The 19,724-nt window shown below is 44.3% G+C and overlaps 1 protein-coding gene across 1 annotated transcript in view; it reads right to left on the bottom strand.

Moving 5' to 3' along the window:
- Positions 1 to 4,563: 4,563 nt before the first annotated feature.
- Positions 4,564 to 19,724, bottom strand: part of Ints7 (integrator complex subunit 7) — a 52,961-nt gene continuing 37,800 nt past the window's right edge. The window contains exons 12-20 of the mRNA XM_034513059.2: positions 17,946 to 18,083; positions 16,522 to 16,728; positions 14,044 to 14,238; positions 13,502 to 13,605; positions 12,596 to 12,664; positions 11,122 to 11,254; positions 8,932 to 9,030; positions 7,126 to 7,311; positions 4,564 to 5,974 (exon numbers count right to left, since the gene is read on the bottom strand). Coding sequence (XP_034368950.1) covers positions 5,684 to 5,974; positions 7,126 to 7,311; positions 8,932 to 9,030; positions 11,122 to 11,254; positions 12,596 to 12,664; positions 13,502 to 13,605; positions 14,044 to 14,238; positions 16,522 to 16,728; positions 17,946 to 18,083 — 1,422 coding nt within the window. The 3' untranslated portion in view covers positions 4,564 to 5,683. The remainder of the gene's footprint in view (positions 5,975 to 7,125; positions 7,312 to 8,931; positions 9,031 to 11,121; positions 11,255 to 12,595; positions 12,665 to 13,501; positions 13,606 to 14,043; positions 14,239 to 16,521; positions 16,729 to 17,945; positions 18,084 to 19,724) is intronic.

Genomic DNA, 19,724 nt, shown 5'->3' with positions numbered 1-19,724 from the left:
GAGAGATGGCTCACTGTTAGGGGCTGGTTGCTTTCCAAAAGAACCCGAGTTTTCCCAGCATCCACTTAGAGGCCCATTACCATCTGTAACTCCAACTCCAGGGGTCCTATTGCCCTCTCTAGGCCTCTATAGAACACATGAAATAAGAAATAATCACCGCAGAAATGGCACTTTTGCACCCTTTCCACAATCTCTATCAAAAAGCTAACTTTTCTAACACAATAGCCATCACTAGGATCTAACAATAGGCCTTGAACACTTCCAGTCCCAGCTTCCTAATGACCCCCATCACCCGGTGTCTGCCCTTACTGATGGATAGGGGCAGAGATGGGGAGGAGAGGCATAAGCTTTATTATGTCCTGTCACCACTTAGGCCCCCCAACCCCTACCTGCGCTTTGGGAGATGCTGACAGACACAACACCTTTGCTCCAGAGTTCAGTGGGTGGCAGGCACCTCAGGGACACTGGTGTCCCTTGACAATTCTCAGTGTTCCTTTACATTTCTCAATCTAATACAGACTCATTAGATCCCATTACAGATGGTTGTGAGCCACCATGTGGTTGCTGGGAATTGAACTCAGGACCTCTGGAAGAGCAGTCAGTGCTCTTAACCGCTGAGCCATCTCTCCAGTCCCCAGACACACCATTCTTAATCCTGTAAACACTGCCAAACAAGCTTTGGCGAAACTCACAAATGAACTAGGCATGGCTGTGTGTACCTGTAAGACCAGCACTCAGGAGGCAAAGGCATCTCTGTGAGTTTGAGGCCAGCCAGGGCTACTCAGAGAAACCTTGTTTCAAAACAAAAGATAAAGCCAACAACCTAAGCAAACCAACAACAAGGACCACAAATGAAATCACTGAGAAAGCCAGAGAGGGTTGGGTAGCTTTATTCTGCATATTACCATTCTCTCAGGAGGGAGGCGTGTGGCTCACTTCTCTCATTTTCCCAACTCATGGTATTGTAATTTTACTGAAACAAGAGTAGCAACAGCAAAAGAGTTACCTGGAAATAGCAAGAAAGTAGTTTTTTTTTTTTTAAATATTTTATTTCGAGATAGGGTTTCTCTCTTTTTAAAGATTTAATTATTTTATGTATGAGTACACTGTAGCTGTCTTCAGACACAGCAGAAGAGGGCATCAGATCCCATTACAGATGGTTGTGAGCCACCATGTGGTTGCTGGGAATTGAACTCAGGACCTCTGCAAGAGCAGTCAGTGCTCTTAACTGCTGAGCCATCTCTCCAGCACCCAGAAAGTAGTTTTAATCTAAGTTTGCCAGCAAGTCTACAAAAGCTAGACCTGCAGACAAGAAGAGAGTCCTCAAACTTATTCCAAGTGTGGAATTACATAATAAACAGGACAAAATTTCTTACACAACAAATTTGTCCATGTGAGAGAGAATTGAGAGAAATAAGAAGGGAGGCATGAAGGGAGGAAAGAGTCTGCAAATAGTCTTGTAGCAAAGTTTTGCAAAGATTTATTTTCTGCATGAGTGTTTTACCTGCATGGGTATGTGTGAACCACACACGCGGTGCCTGCAGAGGCCAGATCCTCCTGAGCAGGGGCTATACACCTTGTGGGACTAAACCCAGGTCCTCTGGAGCAGCCAGTGCTCTTAACCCGAGCCATCTCTCCAGCCTGGCTGTAATAGTTTTTAAAAAAGTAAATTCAGAATATTTAGGATTTTTTACTAGTCTGTGGAAACCAGTGGTTACAGGTCTTAGTGTTGGAGAGAAAATGTTGGCTGTTCTGTTTCCATTCCAATTACAATACAAAGAAGCTCAGTTGTTTGTAGCACTTCAGACTGAGCCACTGCAGGATGAGGGACTGGGTCCAGCGGAGACAGTGAAATACACAGCTCTGATGTCTGTGTTCACAGGCAATAGGGAGAGGGTGAACTGCTAGAGCTGCTGGTAGCAAGTCTAAGTCACTGTAACTCCCCCCCCTGCAGCCCCCCTCCACACATACATTAATGTATGTTTATGTGACAGACAGAGGCTCCATCTGCAGCACTGTGGAGAGAGTGGGGGTTTGTCAACCCCGCATGATGTTGAGCTACCAGACAAGGCACACAGCTGAATTCTCCCATCATCTACATGGACTCTCATCTACAGCTTAAGAGCGAGTCCTCATCTTACTGAAGCCCTCACGGCCCAGGGCTACAGCGACAGCGACAGTGACAACAGGCTGTTTAAATTGAACTGGACTTCAAGGAAAGCTTGAGGTCCCCTCACCTGAGCTAATGACTGAGTAGCTACCGTAACCAGTGGCTGCTGTTCTATATACCAGCCGGGAGTCACCTGATTCTCCAGTCTGCTGGCAGGTACTGGCATAGAAAGGTGAAGCGCCTTGCCAGAAGGCATGGGTCAAGTGAGTCATGAGAGAACTAGAATGGACAGGTTTTGGACCCTCACTGCCTCACCATCCCACTCCAACTCCTTGTAATTCTGTACTGAGATTGCAAATTACCTGCCACCTAGGTTATTCTGAGCTCCACAGGTCACAGAGGGACTCACTTACACTAGAATATAAGTCAATGGACCGTCAACATCACAATGGAAGCAGTCTGTACATTTGCTCTTAAATACTTTAATGATTTAAAATATGTAGTGGTAAGAAATCCCAGGTTCGCCAGGTAAATGTATCTCAATACTCAATGTAGCCTGAGGTAAGGAAACTTAAAAACTGACCCAAGCTGGCCAGGTTCATGTCTGCAATGCCAACACTCAGAGGTAATGTGGAAGGATTAGTAGTTCTCAGCCACAGAACCAAGTTTAAGGCCAGCCTGGGTTTCTGGAGACCTTGGAAAAGAATACACCATGGCCAACACCGAGAACAACAGGGAAGAAGGCGGTAACAGTGCTGAGTGAGCGATGCAACGGCTGTGCGACAGGCAGACGTGCTCTCGTGCTTTACTGGAGCAATACTGTAACTCTCAAGCCTCTCATCCGCTCATAAAGCACAGGTCTTTATGTTAGGAATGAAAACGGGGAGGCACGCTGTGCTGGCTAGTTTTATGGCAACTTGACACAAGCTACAGTCATCAGAGGGGAAGGAGCCTCAGTTGAGAAGATGCCTTAAGATCCCGCTGTAGAGCATCCCCTTAGTGATTGATGGGGGAGGCCCAGCCCATTGTGAGTGGTGCCATCCCTGGGATGGTGGTCCTGGGTTCTAAAAAAAGCAGGGTGAGCAAGTCATACAGAGCAAGTCAGCAGCACCCTCCATGGCCTCTGCATCAGCTCCTGCCTCCAGGTTCCTGAGCTGTTGGCTGTGACTTGTTACTACTGTGGCTTCCATCAATAGACTGGGATTCAGGATAAGTAAGCAAACAAGCCCTCTCCTCTCTGGTTGTTCTTCATCGTGGCGTTTTGTCACAGCATTAAGGATCCTATGACACAGAGGACTTAGTTTCTCTAAGGTCACAGGTAGGTAAAGGTTGAGTGTGGGCAGTGTAGTTGCAAAGACTATGCCCTCACCCACTTACACAGTACTCAGTAAGTACTAAGAAAAGCAGGTCTGCCTTTTGAGAGGCAGTCAATTACCAAAAAGGGAAATAATGATTTCCTACCTACCATGCTTCTTCTTCTTCTTCTTCTTCTTCTTCTTCTTCTTCTTTTTTTTTGGATTATCCTTTTCATTCATTAGTGTCAAATTTATAAACACAATCCCCTCCCTGAGTAACTACTTAAAGGTTGGTAGAACAAAACAAAACAAAAAACAACCCACTACACTGAACATACAGCCAGACAATGCCACTCCTGGGTCTACTGGACATACTGAGTCTAGTTTGCTTCAGTTACTTTCAAACTCTGAACGATCAGGACCTGCTTTTATTTGTTTTTCAAGTTTGTATTGGGGTCTGAGGGTCACAACAGTACAAGAAATCCAAGGAACCCATTCTACAGTATCAGCTACTTAAAATTAAAAAAGGACAGGCTGGGTGTGGTGGCACACATCTTTAGTCCCAGCACTCAGGAGGCAAAGGCAGTCAGAGTTAGAGGCTAGCCTGGTTTGTAAGCAAGTACTAGGACAGCCAGGGCTACACTGAGAGATCCTGTCTTCCTCTGGGTGCTAAGTTGGGCTGGTGACAGAGTAAGTAGGAGAAACCCAGTCTAATTCAGCCATTTGCAAAGAGGCTAAAGTCTGACTCTACAGAGACACAGACAACTCACCACAGAGCCCAAAGTGGGACATTGACTCAGCTCTTTCCATATCCAGCAAAGGACACAGGCTCTGCATGGGTCTTCCCTAGCACTCTGGCAGCAGTAGCCAGATGCGGATCAAGTGCAGACTGTGCACTGAGGTGGCTGGGGGGAGGTCATTTACAGTGGATACAGTAGGCTTGCACGTGCAATGGGAGGAGAACTGGCTATCAGAGGTAACAGCTCGGAAAGCAAAGTGACCTCAGGGGGAACCATGCTGTCAATCACTTCCCAGCCCCAGGGGTAATGTGACAGGAAAAAAACAAACAAAAACAAAACCCCAAACACCATTTTAAAAAGTCAAGTCCTCTTATGAATCAGTATGACTTTGAAGAAAAAAAAAAGTAAAACACAAGCAAAGAAATTAGGAGATTTATTTACACAGGGAAATCCAGGGCCCATGCCCTTAGCAGCCACCCCCCCCCCCACCCCCCCGCCTGTCAGCATGTTCAGTTCATCCTGTCTATTAACTGTGGTCTGTAAGCACTGAGCGGCCATGGTCAAAGTTAAATCAAACCTGGAATAAGTGTGCTGTCATATAGTCTCCAACCATGACTGAAGTAGAAAAAGGGCTTTTCTGGCTCACCAGAGTCTGTTCCCTGAGCATCCCAGTTGAGGTTATGGCCCGGAGACTGCTGTCTAGACATCAGGTGTAGAGTCAATACCTCATCTAGTAGAAACCAGAGGGAAGGATCTGTCCCCATAACAAACAGGAAGACATATGTGAACCATATTCTATTTGTAGAAAAAAATGTAAGAAGTCCACACTAGTCACACACCAGAAAAAAACACCACCATTCATTTCCAACTTTTCTAAGTAGCTGTGAGCTGTTTGGTTTTTCTTTGTTTGATTGTTTGTTTTGGGGGGCTCAATTAAAGACCAAAACAATAAACTAACAGGCCCTGTCTGGCGTGCTGCAGACACCTGCAAACTGGGACAAGTTCCATGAACTTATTCACAGGAGAAGGAGGGTAAGAGGTGCCAACAAAAAAAGCAGGATTCTGAGCCTGTGGACCACAGGCTCCCAAAGACCAGAAGGTAGGTGCTGCTTACTCTCCAGCCCTGGTGGAGCACTGCAGGGACTCGACAATACTTCCCTCTGCCTACCTTAAACCCCAGGCCTGGGCCAGTCAGCACAATAATCCTGGTAGAGACATAGTCAAATTTACCAATGACCTATGACTATTCTTGGAAGAAGAAAAGCTCGTCAACCACAAAGAATACAACAAAAATGCTAAGTGTAGGACAGAAGACTGCGCTTAAGAAATGGAAAAAAATGCACCTTCTGGGCTAAGAGCCAAGTTATTTCTTACACTAAATTTTTAAGAAAAAAAAAAAATCACCAGAATGCTACATTACAGAAATCATCGAGTCCTGGATTTCGCACTGTAACATTTACACTTAACACACATGATGAGAAGACTCTTCTTGTAGGCTGATGGCTGTGCAGTGTGGCAGCAGTATTCCTGTAGCACAGCTAAAAGCGGGTGTAGGCACTGCGAGGCTGTGGCTGAGGCTGCAAAGGCTGCTGGGCTTGCTGCTGCTGCAGGCGAATCTGCTGGGAATAGGGGTCTTCCAGGGACTTGACAAACATGGTAGTTCTGGGGCCAGTCTTCCAGATGATGCCATTGGCATCTCTCACTGATGACTCTACTGTAATGCTGTGTGTTCCAAGGACAGCAAAGTTCAACAGAAACTGGGTGCTGAAGTAATCATTATGTGGCTCAACCCTCTGCTCCATCTCATTGGTCATGCTGTCAATGGGAATCTGGAACACAAGGATTGTTAAACCAGCAAGAGCTGCTTATTCAGTGTCCTCTGGGAGCTAGGCCCTGTCTGCGGTGCTGGAGACACCTGCAAACTGGGACAAGTTCCATAACTCTCATTACGATCCCCAGTGACATCTGAGCTCACTCACCCGTGAGCTCACAGGGGTGTTCTAACCATAGTCCATACAGTCCATGGTTCATCACTTAACACATACTTATAGAGTGGCTAAGGGCTCCATTAATCAAAGAAAAGGGAAGAGAATGGCGGAATGGAGACTGAGCCTTATCAGAGAGCAGATGGTGCAGGCTGAGAGGACAGCATCAAAGACAATAAAGCAAGACGACAGCCACAACAGTCCCCCTCAGCCTCCTACCTAAAACTGTGATGAAATGATCATGTGTGCGTGTGTTTGTGTGGGGGCACACATGTAGTGGAGGCCAGAGGTCAACGCTGGGTGTTTTTCCTCAACCACTCTCCACCTTTATTTTTTGAGACAGTATATGAATGAACTTGGTTCTCATGGATTTATCTGGCCAGGGTGGCTGACCAGTGAGCATCAGGAATCTATCTGTCTTCATCCCATCCCTAGGGTTAGCTTTGTACCCAGGTTGTGGAAATCCAAACCCAGGTCCTCACACTTGCTGGTTTTGGATAGCAACATCAACCTGACTGATGCTAGCTAACTTACCTACCTCAGGACATCTAGAGGAAGCAAATTCCCAAGGTTCCCTGGGACGAAGTGACCTACATTGTACATTATGCACCACAGCAGGCAGCACTCCTCATGAGGAGGGGGAGCCTCTGAGATGGCTCCAGAGTAGTAGGGTCTTATGAACAAGGCTTCAGGGCAGGAAGCAGGCATGAGGAGGTGAGCGCCCTTGTTTCCTTCCCTCTAGGAACACAGGGCCAGTCTCTTCTAGTTGCATGGGCCTAGGCAGGGTAGGACCCCCGACCAGAGGCACAAAGTCAGGTAGTTCTTGCTGTGCGGACCTCAGACAGGTTCCATACTGCACCAAGAGTTACAGAAGTCATGTTTTGATCTCTGCTGGGATGCTTTGTTTACTTTTTTTGTCAAGCAAAGAAAAAAGAACATGCTTAAGTCTCCCAGGCCCCAGCTACGCTGTTAAGTTATGACCCCCTGAGACTCACCTTATAGTCTTGGCCGGATTTACTCTGTAGAGTGGAAGAAACATTCAGACACACAGACTGAATTCTGCGGAACAGTCCTGGTTTAGACCCATGCTGAACAACGCCTTCTACCTTTAATGCCAGCTGCTGGTTGTTCTGTACAGCAATGGGCTCTGCAGGGTTCCGAGGAGAAGGTGACAGAGCAAGCTGGAACAGAACAGTAAAGGAAGTGCTGACGACCAAAACCAAACCTGGCCGCGCTGATCACTGGTAATAGATGAACACACTTTTGACCATCCCCGTGACCACACTGTGCTGCTACATCCTGCAGAGGGACCGTCCATGTCAAGCCTCCTTTTAATACCTCTGGGTTCTTACTCAGATCTGTTTTGTTTGAGTGTAGCAGGCAAAGGCACTGGCTGCCAGTAGGGGTCTCCTTGGGAGCTTTCTGCTGAGGGAGGGGAAGATACATTGAACCACTTCCTCAGGGGAAACACTATGTGTAAATGTTTATGTCCACTGGGTATCTCTTTGCTTCTAGGAATTTTTTTTATTGTTTAATTTTCTTAAGTAATTTAAAATACTCAATTAAAATACAAACAAACTTAAAATTCTAAGATAACTGACATTAATAGAGTTATTGTGGTATTTAAAAAAGTCAGTTTCCATAATGAACGCAAAACAAATTGGGGGTCTTAGGGCTGATCCTGTGGCCTCCAGCTGCTAATCGAGTAACATTTTAAAGTTAATTTTTCTTAAAAAAAAAAAAAAAAAAAAAAAAGGCACTGCAAATCCCAGATGCATCTCAACTGCAGAAAGTTCAAGTGTGATGTCACTGAGCCTCTGAACTTGCCAGCAATGTGCAGACAGCCTGCCTTAGGCCTGCTCAAGGTCACCTTTCCTGGTTATTAAGGTCTTCTTGGACCAAAAGCACTAAATGGATGCAAAGTTCACTGGACATATTCACTAACAGGCAGAATCCAAGCCATCTCTCTTAGGAGACAATCTCCTTCTTTCACAATTCTACTGTCTGAATTAAAAATAGCTTTTAATTTTGAGTGGCTTAAGCATTTCAATATACTAACTCTCCCCGAGAGTTAGTTCCCTAAGCTTGTCCTTCAGTGGCAACAGGACTTGGAAGGCAGGGCCGGTGATGCTGAGATAGGGCCTATCCCACCAAAGCCGGACCTGTTGGGACAGACTCATCCCTGGCAACAGTCTTACAAGCACTCATTCCTGGAGGTAAGGGGCAGACAGGCTCCATTACCAAATGCAGGTCTCATTATGGTAAATTTCAAAACCTACTGCCTTCCTCAAATCATCAGATGAAGGGGTAAAGGCCTTCAACTGAAGTCTTAGAACTAAATTTTTATTTATGCTAAAGTAAAGATACTAAATTTTAGCTATGTTTCATTAAATCTTCAGATGCTAGCTAGCTGGTTTTTATTACACTAGAGAGAGGGGGGAGGGAGGGAGGGCGCATGCACACATGAGTGCTGCAGCATGCACATGGAGGTCAGAGGACAACTTTTAGGAATCATTCTTTTCTACCATACGGGTCTTGGGCATTGAACTCGTGTCAGGTAGTGTTACTCAACAAGCCATCTCTCCAGCCCCACTTAGCTAGGTTTTTTTTTTTTTTTTTTTGGTTTTTGGAGACAGGGTTTCTCTGTATAGCCTGGGCTGTCCTGGAACTCACTCTGTAGACCAGGCTGGCCTCGACCTCAGAAATCCGCCTGCCTCTGCCTCCCAAGTGCTAGGATTAAAGGCGTGTGCCACCACTGCACGGCACTTAGCTAGTTTTTAAACCTGTTTTTTCTACCATACCTTGATGCTAGTAGACTGTAGTTTCTGGAAGAAGTATCTCTGAAACGAAAGAGGAACTTTCAGCAAAGCGATGATGGCATTGCAGAGGCATGCTGTGTGCTGTGGGAGAGAGAGAAGTCAGCTGAGGAAACTGCCGACAAATGCTTCCAAGAGCACACACCACAGGGCAAGAAAGCACAACATCTACAACTACACAGAACATCGTCATCCATGTCAAGAGTGCTCAGTGGGGCTGGAGAGGTGGCCCAGTAGTAAAGCACTGGCTGCTCTTCCAGAGGTCCTGGGTTCAATTCTAAGCACATGTGCTAGCTTACAACCCACCTGTAACTCAAGATTCAGGAGACCTGGCACCCTTTTCTGTTTCCTCAGATTAGGCACACATGTGCTATTCAGACAATTCAGTCAAAACACACATGCGCGCGCGCGCACACACACACACACACACACACACACACAGTTTAAAAAAAAAAAAAAAAAAAAAAAGAGTTGTGGGCTGGAGAGACATGGCCCAGTGTTTAAGAGCTGGCTGCTCTTCCAGACGAACCAGGTTCAATTCCCAGTACCCACATGGTGGCTCATGACCGTCTATAAAGGGATCTCATGCCCTCTTCTGGCATGCACATGGATGTACATGCAACAAAGCACTCATACATAAAAACATTAATTAATTAATAAACAAAAAAATTTGTCTAATAGCCATGGCATACACCTTTAATCCCAGCACTCAGGAGACACACAGATCTCTTGAGTCCGAGCCCAACCTGGTCTACAGAGCAAATTAAGAGGACAATTAAGACAATACAGAGAAACCCTGTCTCAAACCGCAGCCCACTACCCACCCCCTCAAAAAAAGTTGCAATCATAGATTTCTACTTCATTTTCTTAATTTTTTTCTAAAATCAGATTTATTTACTAATTTTGTATTCTGTGTCTTCAACCCTGGCAGCATGATGGAACCACATAGATGCTTCTAAAAAATGCTGTCCTTTGTCTAATGGCAGGATTATGCTGTGATTAAACCCATCAGATACACTGTAAGCCCATACTGCACTCGACATGTTTAAATATACTGAAACACTGCCCTGAAAGTGCCTTAGACACTCCAACAGTTGTCTGTCTGTACCTGTGGCTGAAGGCTCTAATGCTGGAGCCACTGTATGAGTGCCCGGCTTCTGCTCTTCCCCCTGCTATCACTGTGGGGGCCAGGCCTGCTGGGAGGGATGATTGGATACTGATGTGGTTTTTAAAAAGCTTCCAAAGTGACTCTAGTTTGAAGTTAGAGTAAGGAATTACTTTGATTGTTTGAGAAGTGTAAAATAAAGAAGTTGGTCTGCACCTACACAAGGTGGACCTGATAAAAGTTGCCTGCACCTGGGGGAGTAAGAATTGGTATGTCAGTATGGTCATGCAGTCAGGAGATGGGCTAAGTGCTGCGGTGGGCGGGTTTGTTATCCTTATCACTGGTATTTTGGTGGATAGATGCACAGTGAGAATGTAAAATTTCGGGGCTGGCTCCCCTAACTATGCAGAAGTCCACTAACCTGTATTATAGAATGTGGGTTTGCCTTATCTCTCTGACTGTTGGGATAATCTGCTTGCAACTGTGGGAAGGTTGTCCTTGTATCATACAAATGTTGATTTCTGTGTCAGCAGAGAGCAGAGTACCACCTGGACTTTGGTATTGTTATTCTAATTGCTCAGCACCTGCCTCATAATTTTGTAAATGTTCTTCTCCATCACCTTCTGATTGGTTTAATCAAGAGCTGAGAGTCTATAGCTGAGACCAGAGAGGAATTTCAGGACACCCAGGCAGAGATAGGAACTATGGGAAGAATTGAGAGGGGTGAGATTCGCCAGTCAGACAGGAGGAAGTCGGAAGTCCTGGGACTGAATTACAGGTAACAGGCCATGTGGCAAACATGGAGTAGTATAGATGGAGTCAATCAACTTACACAGCTAGTTGAGGACAAGCCCAAGCTATAAGGCCTAAGCTTTCACTAATACAAAAAGGTTCCGGTGTCATTATTCGGTGCTGGCGGGCTGAGACAGGCTGGCTACACTGTGTGATATTCCTAATTTGTATGTTCTTTACGATGAAGTCTTAATAATAAAGAAAAGTGCTAGATATATATTAAAAAAAAAAAAACCCACTTCCTCAATTATAAAAACTTAGCAAAAAATGCCACTTGCCATGTAGGAAACTGGGGCATACTTCCGGTTAAGCGACTCCACCTCCTCGAGGACGTGACTGTATACAGACATCATTCTTCTCTCATACTCACTGTCGGCATGGGCAGTGCCTGTGGACCCATACTCCTGGAAGCTAAGTAGAGACCAGCAGTGAATCCATCCAACCAGTGACTCCTTTAATACCTCCATGCATTTGCTAAACATGGTCCACACTCTCGCCTCATCTTTTAAAAAATGAAGTTATTTCCAATTACAGATAAGGAAACTGAGGCTTGGTAAGGTTATGTAACTATTAAGTGACAAGCTGTAATTCAAACCCAAATCCGACTACAAATTATGTAATTCTTAACTACTCACACGAAGGCATTTAATTGTCACCATATAGGAAAGACACTTGAGAAGGGGCCAGCAGGTAACATATAGATATGACATCATATAAATAACAGATGGAATACAGACAGAGTGCAGGCTAGCAAATCACTAGGTTAGCATGCCATGAGACTTGGAGACAGCTGAGGAAACGCTGTACGTAGACAGTCTGGAAGTGAAACACACTGGACGGAGCAGGGGCTGCTGGGTTGGAGCCAGGAAAGCTTAGCCTAGATTTCTTCCTGTTCCCTTCTCTGAAAACATTTCTAACAGAGATAAGACAAAACTCTCGAATCCTAAATAAACTTGAAAAGGGCTATCTGGAAGTGTATGCAGGGCAGGGTGTTAATACCGGGCACACACTAACCAGAGGAAGTTGGTTAGTGCGAACTGTTTCTGTTAGGAAACTTTCAGAGGAACTGTTGCTGTTAGGGCACCACATGTCTTCTGCCTGGGCAGAAGGCGCTGTGCCTGCAGCTTATGCACCCCTGCCTTGGTGAGAGCAAATACACTCACTGAGCTAGCAGTGGAGACATCTGTGGTCATATCTGCTGGACTCCGGGGCTCTGTTCAACACTCTAACTTTTCATTAAGACAAGAAATAAAAATATTACAACAGATGCACTAAGTGGAAGAGAAAATATCTGTTTGGCTGAGATTGACATTCTAACGTACATGGCAGAGATCTCAAAACACAGCAATGCAATCTCAGGCTTCCCTGGCTTCAGAGTGAAATGCAGAATGAAAGAACACTCCAAACAGACTGTATGTGCAGTCTTCCTTAATGGACACAACTATTTTGAGTAATTAGTTATTGTGGGAAGGAAAACTATTAACTCAATTTCTCCATCAAAGCTCAGTCATAGAAGAAGAAACTTCACATTCAAACAACTCTTTCTCAGTTATAGTTCTAGGTAAATGTTGTAAATGCAGAGGGGAGAGGGTCCTCTACATCTTTCTGTCCTGGTCCTCAGCTCCTAGGCAACCAGGAGAACTCTGGCTTTCCTTTCTCTTCTTTCTAAAACACTAAACTCTTTCTAAAACTGTGCGATGATCAGGTGACAATGCCCTTGAAATTATATAAAGCAAGTGTCATCCAACTCACCTTGCTGACTCAGGATCCAAAACCAGGGCTTCTATGGCATGAGACATTAGTAAGCAGCTCTGCTGCTGCCTGCGACAGTGTTAAGTCACACACAAGAACACAAAGACCACCACACACTATCGCTACAGAGCATTCATTACGTTTCAATCAACCAATTAATTAATGAAAACTCCAAGAACTAACTCATAAGTCTGACAACTTCAGAACAGTTTTTTCCTTCTTTCCAATGAGATCGGAAATTGGTAATAAGAAAATACAGATGGCATCAGGGGAGTTGAGGGAACATGTATCAGTGACCACAACAAAGGAGATGGAACCGAAGTCATCAGCCACCAGTGCACTGTGCTGTGGCTGTTGAAGGGGTCTGGCTGAGTTACTAGTTGGCTTCCATCTCCCGGCTCATGTGTCAGTCTCCTTGGTATCGGGGATGATAGGTTTGTATCACTGCCCTGGGCACAGCTCGGGGCTGTGGCAGTTCTTCTCTAAGGTAGACAAGACCACCAGGAAGTCAACCCCTTTTAAAAGATTGGCTTAAGTTTAAGAGTAAAATTAGCCAAGCAGTGGCGGGGCACACCTTTGACCCCAGCACTCAGGAGGCAGATGCAGGGAGATCTCTGAGTTTGAGGCCAGCCTGGTCTACAGAGTGAGTTCCAGGACAGCCAGGGCTACACAGAGAAATCCTTAAAAACTTAAAACAAAACAAAACAAAACAAAACAAAACAAAACAAAACAAAAAAAGTTTAAAAATAAAGTTATTTTGCTCCTATTCAATTTCAAAGAAAGAAATTACTGGTTAATTGTAATAAATATTAAGATTATCTAATCTATATTTTTAGTTGAGAAAATTTACTCTACATTTCAGAGAATATGTCCCAAGAATAAGAAATCCCAAGAAATACAGGATACAGTTCTACATTCCTCAGGGTTGCCGAGTCTGCATCAAAGGATGCCTGATAGAGATCACGGTACCGGGAAGCAAGGCCTCGGAATTCTTCCATGGACTGCTTCATCTACAAAGAAGGGAAAAACAGAAATTAAAGCCCAGAAACCTCATCATCGGTAAGTTCAAATAAAAACTGAGTTGTCATTCTTATAACTTTATTACACAAAATCAACAAAGATGGCTAATGAAGTTGTGAATGTTCACAGGGTGTGATAATGTACTTATGATATCTAGAGACAAAACACTTGCATTTTCATTTCTTCAAGCTTCACTAGGATACCTAACACTTTTACAGTTCTTTAATACCCAGTTCTTTAATACCATCCCACTCGTTCTGTACCATACACAGCACTGGGGCTGTTTATTCAACACAACAGTCATCCTACTCAGCCAAACACACAGTAAGCATCTGACACATATCACTGACTTTAATTTGTACAACCTTTCATCTTCAAAGTCTCTGAAATAAAAACACCATGCACCATGGAGAGAAATGAAGACGTGCCTGATTGGAGATCCGACCACACCTCTGAAGGTCATTTCCCAAGGTCATGGCAATGGTCGTGGCAATCGCAGGGGGAGGGCTTGTCTTTAGGCTGTTACAAGTGCAAATTAGTTGGGAGAAGGCTTGGAGAAGATCGATCCTGAGTTTTACAAATTCACACTGAAAGCTTAAAGGATTCAGTGGTGTGCTGGCAGCCTGGAATACAGAAAGGAGCATCGCAAAGTCACCTGCCTCTTTAAAGCCAACCACACCTAATTACACATGCTCAGGAAAAAAAGACACTTGAATGGAACTTGAGCAGACTGCCTATCTCTTCACCATAAAACACAGGAGGCTTTGGCACAACACAGCATGAGGTACTACAAGCTATCTGTACGAAGCAGGACCCCTCTATCATACAGCATTACACTGGGAACTAAACACTGCACTCCTGTTGGCATATACCATGGAATACACCAAACACAGAATCGGAACCTTCTCACTTCTCTCCCTCCCTCGCTCTCTCTCTGTTTTGTTCTGGTGTACTGTATGTGCTGCTTCTTTCCTTTCAGGGAAAGAACTGTAGTTCACACTGGAGCTCATACTGGCCTTCAACTCAGCAGGCAGTCCAGAGCAGACACACAGTTAGGACAGCCTTCTTGTTCAGCTTCCCAAGTTCCAGAAGTACAGGTATGAGCCAGCACATGCAGCTTCTTGGTTCCTGTTTTAATCTTTAAAGAATAGTGTTGGGCACTGGGCAAGTTTTGGTAATGTGTAGTGATTTCATTTTAGTAGGAGAAAAACTGAGGCCCAAAGCCCAGGGGCATTGAGTCAGTGCAGAGTCAAGCCTCAGGCAGAGGGAGTCCACTGTTAGCCAACTACTCTCCTCCTATGTAAAGATTCTGGCTTTCCTCATTAACTACAGACATTACAAAAAAACAAAAACAAAAACAAAAACAAAAACAAAACAAAACAAAACAAAACCCAGAAGATATCTGCCCAGCAGACCTTTAAAAAATTATTTTCATTTTTCTATGAACAAATGTTTTGCCAGGAGGCACTGGATCTACTGGAACTAGAGTGACAGGGTTGAGAGCCACCGTGTGAATGCTGGGAACCAAAGCTAGATCCTCTGGAAGAGCTGTCAGGACTGCGCATGGCACTTTTTACTACTGAGTGATAATAACCTCCCATTCTTCATAAATTAGAAAACCAAGTAATCTTATCAATCCAAATCAGTAACTTGAAACTTTCTATGGCATTGATTAGCTTGATATAAGCATAACAACCTTTCCTTTTCCAGAACAGTCAAGAGCAAAGTAGCAGTCAGTGCTGTCCTTGAAATGGAGAGGAGGGCTGGAGAGGCTGTTGAGGGACTGCTTAGGGTGTGAGAGAGGGATGGAGAGGGTAGGCAGAGGAGGTGCTATGGATCTTTATGTGTGCTCGTTTTAAATACTTGTCAATCAATTCTAGTAGGATTTCAAATGTACCACAATTGTCTGCACAGCTAGTCCATGACATTTATCCTTAGCTTCATTTGGAACATTGCTTTTTGATTGGCCCAGACTTAATAATATTTCAAATATATTATAAACATATGCAAATAGGGCTCAGGTCAGTCAATACAATTCTTCAAGGTGTGTCACAATGCTTTAAAGATGTTTAACGCTGAGTACTGAAACACTTCATTTTTAGGGAAAAATGCCTTTTGACTAATACAGAAAGTGCTGGTTTTTTTTGGGAATAAGTTCTTATTTAGGGATGTAGCTCATTTCTAGAAACTGGTAAAAATTTCAAAAATTGAGACATGTAAGTAGGGTCTCATCTTTGCAGTCCTTTCTTGGCAGATTAAGAATCGTAGGTGACTGTTATTCTGGAAACCACAGATGGTTAAACAGTACTACATTAGAATTTCAACAACTTCCTTCTTACTATCAAGCAGTAGCTTTCAACCTATGGGTCATGACCCCTTTGGGTCTTTCACAGGGATCACCCAAGACCAAAGGAAAATAGGTATTTACATTACAATTTATAGCAGTAGCAAAATTATAGTTATGAAGTGGCAATGAATGTAATTTTATGACTGGGGGTCACGACAACACAAGGAACTGTATTAAAGGGTTGCAGAGTTTTAAGTTATGAAATAAAAGACTCACTGTAGATGCTGTGACAGAGCATCTACCTAGCATGCACATGGCTTCAGGTTTAATCCTTAACATTACAAAGCACCCTGCAAAGCCCTCTACTTAGTGGTGTCACAGCAGGCTAGCATCTTACTAAGAACATGAAGGAAGGAGGCTCTCTCCACTGCTCTTAACTTTTCTGTGGTGTAAAGAAAGTTTTCATCAACTAAGAATACTAATAAGAGTTTTATTTCCCTGTATATCTATTATTATGATATTACCATCAGGTTTCACAAGTTGTCAAAAGAGGGTAACCCAAGGCAGAGAGAAAAGCATCCTTCCTTCACCAATCTCCACGACTGGGGAGAGGACTCACTGTTAAGGAGGCAATCCCTTTGTGGTAGAATTTCAGAGACTCAGCAATGCAGGAAAGTGCTGAGCTGAAGCTATCCTCCTGCAGCCCAGTCAGACACTGCTCTGCATGTGAGAACTCCTTCAGACTGTTCAGCCAGAAGTAGAAGTGTTCTGATGCGACCTGCGTCAGCAAACTCTGGTAAAGCTCTCTCGCCATGTCATGGTTGCCCTAACAAAGAAAGAGGCCAGGGTGAGGCTCTATATTCAGCAAGTAGAAGACAAACCCAGAATAAGCCCAAATATCATGTCTCATATTACATAACTCCTTAAGACAGTCTAAGTATTTCTTCAGAAAAAATATGCCAAGCTGCTTGTTCTAACACAATGCCTCAAATCTTTACTAGAACAGTTCCAACGAGAAAATAAGTGGAGCGAATGGTAACTCAAGTCTAGAATTTAGTCTAAACTACAGGAAGTATAATTAATTACCTGTGTATCATTTTGCAGGAGCTATTTAGGAGGTGACAGAGTTACCTGGTGGAAGGTGAATGGCACTCAGGACCTTGGAGGCAGAGCCACCCAAGCTCCTCAACATGCCCTTACAGTCAGCAGTGCAGTCTGTGCTCCTCCCAGGGGAGCTGATACAGAACAGCACCTGCTCCAACCACCTGAGCCACTGTGCCCCTTACACTCTGGTCTCTGGACTAAGCCCCAGGTTTCTGGTCTCAGGACTAACAACGCTTTGTATCTTAAAAAAATTCAACGATCAGGTTGGCGAAAGAATGAGAAGAAAATATGTGCTGATAAATAATGACAGAAACAGCAAGTGGGAAGAGGTCCAGGTACCACAACCTATATCAAAGTAAAAGTGCTGCTGATAACTCTAGATGCAGGGTGACCGTCACCTATTCATTACACTGGCCATGGCTTACGAGGAAAGTTAAGTTAGAACGGCTCCATTGCCATCCTCAGAGACCATAAGTAACAAGCAATTCTTGAGAATGGCCCCATGGGTCATGTTTGAATGCTTGGTCCTCAGGGAGTGGAGCTGTTTGAAGAGATTACAGGGATTAGGAGGTGTGGCCCTGCTGTAGAAGATGTGCCATTGGGGGTGGGCTATTAGGTTTCAAATATCATGCTTGGCTCAGTGTCTCTCTGCCTGATGCCTGTGGATCAGGATATAAAACTCTCAGCTACTTCTCTAGTACCTTCTTGTCTATAGCCACACCTCCCACCATGATGATAATAGACTAACCCTCTGAAACTGTAAGCCAGCTTTTTTTTTACAAGAGTTGCCTTGCCATGATGTCTCTTCACAGTAGTAGAACACTGACTGAGACAACTTCCGTATGTACTTTGATTTCTGACTATAAGAATGATCACATCATTTAAGGTACATGTTCTAACATCCCGCCAAGCACCTTCACTCAAAAGGGAAGCCCATACCATTCTGGAAGCCTGCCTGGCAATCCGGTACACGGTCCACCCACTGGAGACGCTTTCAAGCTGCTGCTTGATTACTGCCTTCACCTCCGCAGACAAGGCTTTCTGGCTGGCTACAAAAATCACAGTAGCCAAACTTACCTAACGAACAACAAGTACAAAAGACATGCAATTTTACTCAAAGACAAAGACAAAAATTAAAGATCACCAAAACAAAAGAGAATTTAGGGCTGCTGAGATGGCTCATCAGATAAACATGGCTGCTGCCAAGCTTGATGACCTCGGTTCAGTACCTTAGCCCTACACAGTGGAAGCAAAGTCGTCCTTGGACCTTCTCATGTGCTTGTGCACACATACACAAAATAACTAAATAGCATAAAAAGGAACAAAATGGACTTTCTGAGGATATTTATGCCATTTATCACATTTAAGTCATTAAGCAACGTATCTCTTTTACTCAGAGCACTGTGTATAAAGCAAGTAACTAGAAAGGATGCTGGCAATTAAGGAAAAATGAACTATGACATAGTCACACAATGAAATACATCAGTGAGATAAATCCAGAGATCAATATAAACTAGCAAGAAAGGCAAACCATGAAAGCTGACTTGCAGCATAACTTTTCTACAAAGCTGAAATATGCAAAGCAAGGCATATGTTAGTTTGGGGTGCACACTGAGGTTATCCTAGTACAGTGCACAGAGAAAAGATGGTTGCTTCCCCTGAGACAAGGAGGAGGAGTTAACACAGGGAGTGTGATGGTTAACCTTCACTGTCATTTTGTCTGGATTTAAAATTACCATGTGTGCTGGATAGTTTTGTCAACTTGACACAAGCTAAAGTCATCTGAGAGGAGGGGACCTCAACTGAGAAAATGCCTCTGTAAGATTAGGTTGTAGGCCTACCTGTAGAATATTTTCTTAATTAGTGATTAATGAGGGCAGGCCCAGCCCACCGTGTATGGTGTCATTCCCAGGGCTGGCGGTCCTCGGTTCTATAAGAAAGCAGGCTTAGCCAAGCCATGAGGAGCAAGCCAGTAAGCAGCACTCTTCATGGTCTCCGCACCAGCTCCTGCCTCCAGGTTCCTGCCCTGCTTGAGTCCCCACCCTGATTTTCTTCAATGATGAACAGCAACGTTGAAGTATAAGCCAAATCAACCCTTTCCTCCCCAACTTGCTTTCTAGTCATGGTGCTTCGTCCCAGCAACAGACACCCGAAGTAGGACATCACGGACTCACACCTCAGGTGTGTCTATAACTGTGTTTCCGGAGTCTCACTGAGGCGGGATGACTCATCCTCAACATGGACAGCACACCCCATGGCTGAAATCCCGGACTGAGGACAAAGATGACAAGCGGGGTGTTCATCACTCTCTGCTTCCTGGCATCATGTGATATGACCACCCCGTAAGGCTCCTATAGCCACGTCCTCCCCGCCATGCTGGACAGCGTCCCCTCAAGTGAGCTTGCTACCCCTTCTTTAAGCTGCTTTCTGTTTGTCACAGCAAGAAGAGTAATTCAGATAGGGTGGAGACAGACTTACCTCTATAGCTAACACTGTCTCTTCTCTTCTGAGACAGGGCTTTAACAGCTCTAGCTGTCTACACCTCACTCTGCTGAGCATGATTAATGCCTCTGCTCTGTGGCCCTAGTGCTAGATTAAAGGCAAATATCACAATGCCTGGCCTAGCACTGTTTCCTTCAGCAAAGTTACAGATGCAAACAGTTTATTGTATTCCTTCTTAGATTAAAAACAAAAAAACCTCATGTTTAATTTTTAAAA

The sequence above is a fragment of the Arvicanthis niloticus genome, chromosome 10 (assembly GCF_011762505.2).
Source record: "Arvicanthis niloticus isolate mArvNil1 chromosome 10, mArvNil1.pat.X, whole genome shotgun sequence".
In the NCBI taxonomy this organism is placed as follows: domain Eukaryota; kingdom Metazoa; phylum Chordata; class Mammalia; order Rodentia; family Muridae; genus Arvicanthis; species Arvicanthis niloticus.
This window is presented reverse-complemented; position numbering and strand designations above follow the sequence as displayed.